General features: G+C 38.4%; 1 protein-coding gene across 1 annotated transcript; it reads left to right on the top strand.

The window, feature by feature from the left end:
- Positions 1–847: 847 nt before the first annotated feature.
- Positions 848–4314, top strand: LOC138003181 (beta-1,3-galactosyltransferase 1-like). The gene has a single exon (XM_068849142.1). It carries the CDS (start codon positions 880–882, stop codon positions 2080–2082), a length of 1203 nt encoding a protein of 400 aa, XP_068705243.1. The 5' UTR covers positions 848–879; the 3' UTR covers positions 2083–4314.
- Positions 4315–4693: the final 379 nt, after the last annotated feature.

The raw sequence follows: 4693 nt of genomic DNA, 5'->3' as shown, positions 1-4693 counted from the left end.
AATTCTTTTAAACTTCTGTTCTCAAATTTCTGGCCCCTTTTCAGCAAAAGAGTATCCTTTTGAGAAATGCTGAGCGTAGTTGAGCAAATGTCAATTTAAATTTATTGTCGTGCTTGAGAATAGACTGGGAACAGTCTCTTATTTTTCAATGACACAGTTGAGCGCGCGATTGCGTGACACGCCCCGTTTTCACCACTAATTTGCATAAAATAATAATTTCACTCGTCGTGCGTGGCTGTGAGGAAATAAGGACGACTGCTCGGGAACTGACTTGCGTGACGAACCCGTAAGAACGTTTGCCTGGGAGGCTAGATATATGACGACCCACTGGAAAGTACTCGACTCGAAGGCTATGACTGTTAAGAACCCCTTCCACGACGTGTACGTGACGTTATTTCGGGTATCAATACCCCGGATAATAGACATGACCCACCACAATCGACTGCGCATGCTTCCGATCTTACATTCAAATTTTGCTTTTTTTGGCTAATGTCAAGAATAGTATGCTGCCTCGCTAACGCTCGCCAGCAATCACCCAACTAGTGGACTAATGCAAATCCTGCATTTTGATTGGCTACGCTACTAGAGGACTATTCGTAATAGTCCTCGAGTAGCGAAAAGCATGACGCTTTCTTTCGTTTTATTCCCAAATAAATATTTCTTTAACTTGCATTTGCTAACTTTATTATTGCCTTTTCTGTCCGACTAGTTGGGTGATACTAAAACAATTAGACCCTTCGCCCGCAAGGGCTACGGGTCTAATTGTCCTTCGCCCGCAAGGGCTACGGGTCTAGTTGTTAATTATTTACCGTTAGCAGCCGCTGACACACTATTGACCTACAGTCGTCCTTGTCTCCCGGCTTCGAACATCATCAGCGAATGTCGAGAAATGCCATGGCGTTCCACTGGAGAAGGAAAAGAGGAATTGTTTGGTTTGGAATATGTCTTTCAATTTTGACTTTGCTGTTTTATTTATCGCAGCGTTCAGATTCCTACGATCAAGGACGTGCGTTCGTCGACTTAAGTAATAAACTCAGACTCCTGTGCGATGATGTTCGCAACAAAAGACAAGCCAATTCGTCCATCAAGGTCTCTGCTGTTTCTTCGTCTTGTACACAATTAAATTTCTCTTTCTCCTCGGTCGTCGTGGAGCCTTCTGTCTCAGCAATGGAGTCAAATTTATTTATGTTTGTTCTTGTCACTTCTGGAGTGACTGACAAGTTCTCGGTTAAACGGAATGCTATTCGGAATACGTGGTTAAAACAAACTGGCCCTAATATTTGGTGGAGACATGCCTTCGTTTTGGGAAGTGTTGAAAATGGCGATGGGCTCAGCGAAAACGAAATCAAGCGAGAGGCACAGCTCTATAACGATATATTGCAGTTCAGCAGCATCGACAACTACAACAATTTAGTGATTAAAGTTCTTTCGGGCTTTCGTTGGGCTGTCACGCAAGTGGACCCGGTCTTTGTTCTGAAGGCAGACGATGATGTGTATATACGCCTACCACGTTTGATGCTCTGGCTTAGTAACTTTGGAAAGAGCCAATTTTACGGGGGACAGGTGACGAAAGGGGCCATTTATGTCAAGGACTTAGGAGCTTTGGTTGAACGTTTTTCTGGGACTAACAATGTATCCTTTGATTGTTACGCTGAGCCTCGCTTCGCGCTGTATCCCGTTGGAGCATTTTACGTGCTATCTTCTGATGCGATTGTATCTTTATTCCAAAAAATGAGGAAATGGAAAGTATTTCCTGTAGAAGACGCTTATTTGGGAGTCGTGGCTAGAGATATTGGTCTAAAGCCCGTAGATATCCCTGGATTTTTGATACGAAATCGACATTTTCCCTATCTCAGGTGTACGTGGAATTCCCTGCTTGCCCTGGGACATAAATTTACCAGCTCGGATTTTTATTACATAGAAAGCAAATTTCTAGAAACCGATAAACTTAATCTTTCGACGAATTTCTGTGGATGTGTTGTTTACACATTTTTAACACATCCTTTTGTCTGTGTATTTATGTGCTTCGGTGTTATACTCATAGGGGTAGTGGAAGTTATTCGACAAAAACGAATTTTTTAAATCATTGCCGAAGAAGAGGCCAAGTGTAATGTTCCTCCTTTCATATGTTGATTCCTGAGGTGCATCTTCTACTTGAATAAAATTAAATGAAGAACTATTGGACACTAGAACCCTTATTTTACTTATTAAATCTCTTATCTTCAGCATAATTTTTTTGCTGTTTCATGGGCAGATCTAGGGGGAGGGTGCAGGGGGTGTGCACCCCCTCCTGAAATGCTAGCAAGGGCAATTTAGAAAGACGTAAGTTACATGTAGTTCAAAATTTTGGGGCTCATATTCTTCTAGATCATGGAAAATTTGATATGAGAATTAAAATCCCTAAGTTGTTTCTCTGTTTGCGACAAAATTCAAGGATGCTATCACGGCTTTTAAAGTGCTACTCTGACCAAAAAATCTATTCTGCTTTTTCTTTGGATTTCAAAACTCTATTAACTTAAGCCATGATTAAAAAAAAGATACCTTTTTGTTTCAACTGGAATTTTCCAATTTAAGAGTCATGAGCCGTTACTAACTTTAAATCTTGAGACAGGTGGATCGTGGAGAAAATGAGGTTAAAAACTCATTAGTTTAAGAGTGCAATACGTTTGTGCACAGCTGAATTAACATGCAACTCGGGAGTTTTGAGCTCTTGTGTTTTGCACATATTATAAGCTGCATTAACACCCTGAAATTTTAAGCTTGTGAGTAAATGACATCACTTTTCCCTAGATCCAACCCTCTAAGGTCCAATTGGTCAGTTTTGAATGAGAGTAATGGCCGACTGCAAGATCCAAAATGCACACTCAAAATCCTGCCAGTCACATGTTTAGCAGACACACTTTCAAAATCTGAAGTAAAAAAGCAGCACTTTAAGTGTATTAACAATCTAATAACATAGGTGACAAATTACTCCTTACACAGTAATTTTGGAGTGAAATTTAAGCATTAATTTATAATTCCTCATGTGAAATTATAATGTTGCAATGGCAACTCTTTCTAAAGTGCCAAGATACTAAATAGCTAATCAGATGGTATACTCGTGAAATTAGGGAATAATTTCACTTGCATTTTGTCCAAAATCAACTAATTTCCCTTGCCTAAAGGCTTGGGAAATTATTTGATTTTGGAAAAAATGCACATAAAATTTTTCCCTAATTTCACTAGTCAGCACCTGATTACCGATACTTATGCCTGACTAACAATAACAATTTTGTATCATGTTTGCAAATGCACAAAGAAACACTAGGAAATCAGCCAAATGTTGGTTAAATATTCCAGGACAAAGGTCTATTTGTTATTGTGGTAATAAATTGAGCAATAACTTAAAAGGGCCCACATTGAACATCTGAAAGTCATTGAGTAGTTTGTTTTTGTTTCCAAATGATGGCTTGTCCAAATGTATGATCTGCTTGGCTGAATGCACTCCGGCAACTCACATGGGAAAACAACATGTCAGCTATTTGGATAATTTTGTGTTACGTGAAATTCAGTCACGGTGCACAATGACTATTAGGGGCGAATGTAGGCTTTTAACCCATTGACTCCTGGGTGAGACTTAAGAGATTTTACTCTCTCTAATGCCAGAAGATTTTACTCTGTTTAATGCCAGAGGATTTAACCAGTCAATGTCCCCTTCTTTAAACCCATTAATTAACTCCTGGCAGTGAGACATAATAGCTTTTACTCTGTATAATACTTTATAAGCAGTTGCTTAGAAAAACTTATAACTAAGAAAGAAAAACAAATGAAACTGACTAGATTTTTATTTTCATGACGTTTCGAAGTCATTGTAACTCCATTATCAAGTGATAAATACAAGTGCTAGAGTTTAAATAGATGGAAAGCATAATTTGCATACTAGGTGTTTTTTTATCCTTGATAATGGAGTTATGATGACTTCGAAATGTCATGAAAATAAAAATCTAGTCAGTTTCATTTGTAACTCTGTATAATGCCAGATGATTTCAATTGTCACCTGGGGGTGCCCTCTGCCTGAGGGGCAGTGGGTTAACTCATTGACTCCCAGGGTTCTCCATTGACGAGTAAAATCGTCTGGCGTTAGACAGATTTAGGCCGGTTGGGGTGTCAAATGGTTAAGTAACAACATTCAAGACATTGATAATGTAAATAATTTTAAAAGGCATGTTATTAAAATATTTCACTTGAAGTAGTTTCTTATCTTATTCAGGCTTGTAATAAATTATGTTAATTTATTATTATTACTATTTCACTTCTATATTATTGTTCTTATTGTGATAGTAATATATTATTATTGTTTTATATGTTTTGTTGTTTATAATGAAAAATTTGTCCTCAGTAGCACATTTAACATGGATGAACATCCTCGCACGTATCAGGACAATCTATAGACACCTGAAAAATTCACGAGGGTCGAAACCCATGACCCCTGCAATACTGGCGCAGTGTTCTACTAGCAGGGCTATAAAGCTACTCTGTTGGGAACAGGTCAGTTTGTTGGGCTTACATGTATGTGTGTCTGTGAAAGGACTTGCATTGTTGTACCCAACATACAAAGTATGTGTATAGCAAGGAAACGTTTTTTGAGTGGTTTTATATCAAGAAAATCTATCCAGGTGAGAGAAATAAAATTTCCCTGACTTTTGAGCTATTT

Source organism: Montipora foliosa, chromosome 5, assembly GCF_036669935.1.
Source record: "Montipora foliosa isolate CH-2021 chromosome 5, ASM3666993v2, whole genome shotgun sequence".
NCBI lineage: Eukaryota > Metazoa > Cnidaria > Anthozoa > Scleractinia > Acroporidae > Montipora > Montipora foliosa.
Note: the sequence above shows the minus strand (reverse complement) of the source record. Positions and strands in the feature narration are given on the sequence as shown.

Excerpts from the sequence above, each read along its gene's own strand:
- LOC138003181 (XM_068849142.1), top strand. The coding sequence starts at position 880 with ATGTCGAGAAATGCCATGGCGTTCCACTGGAGAAGGAAAAGAGGAATT.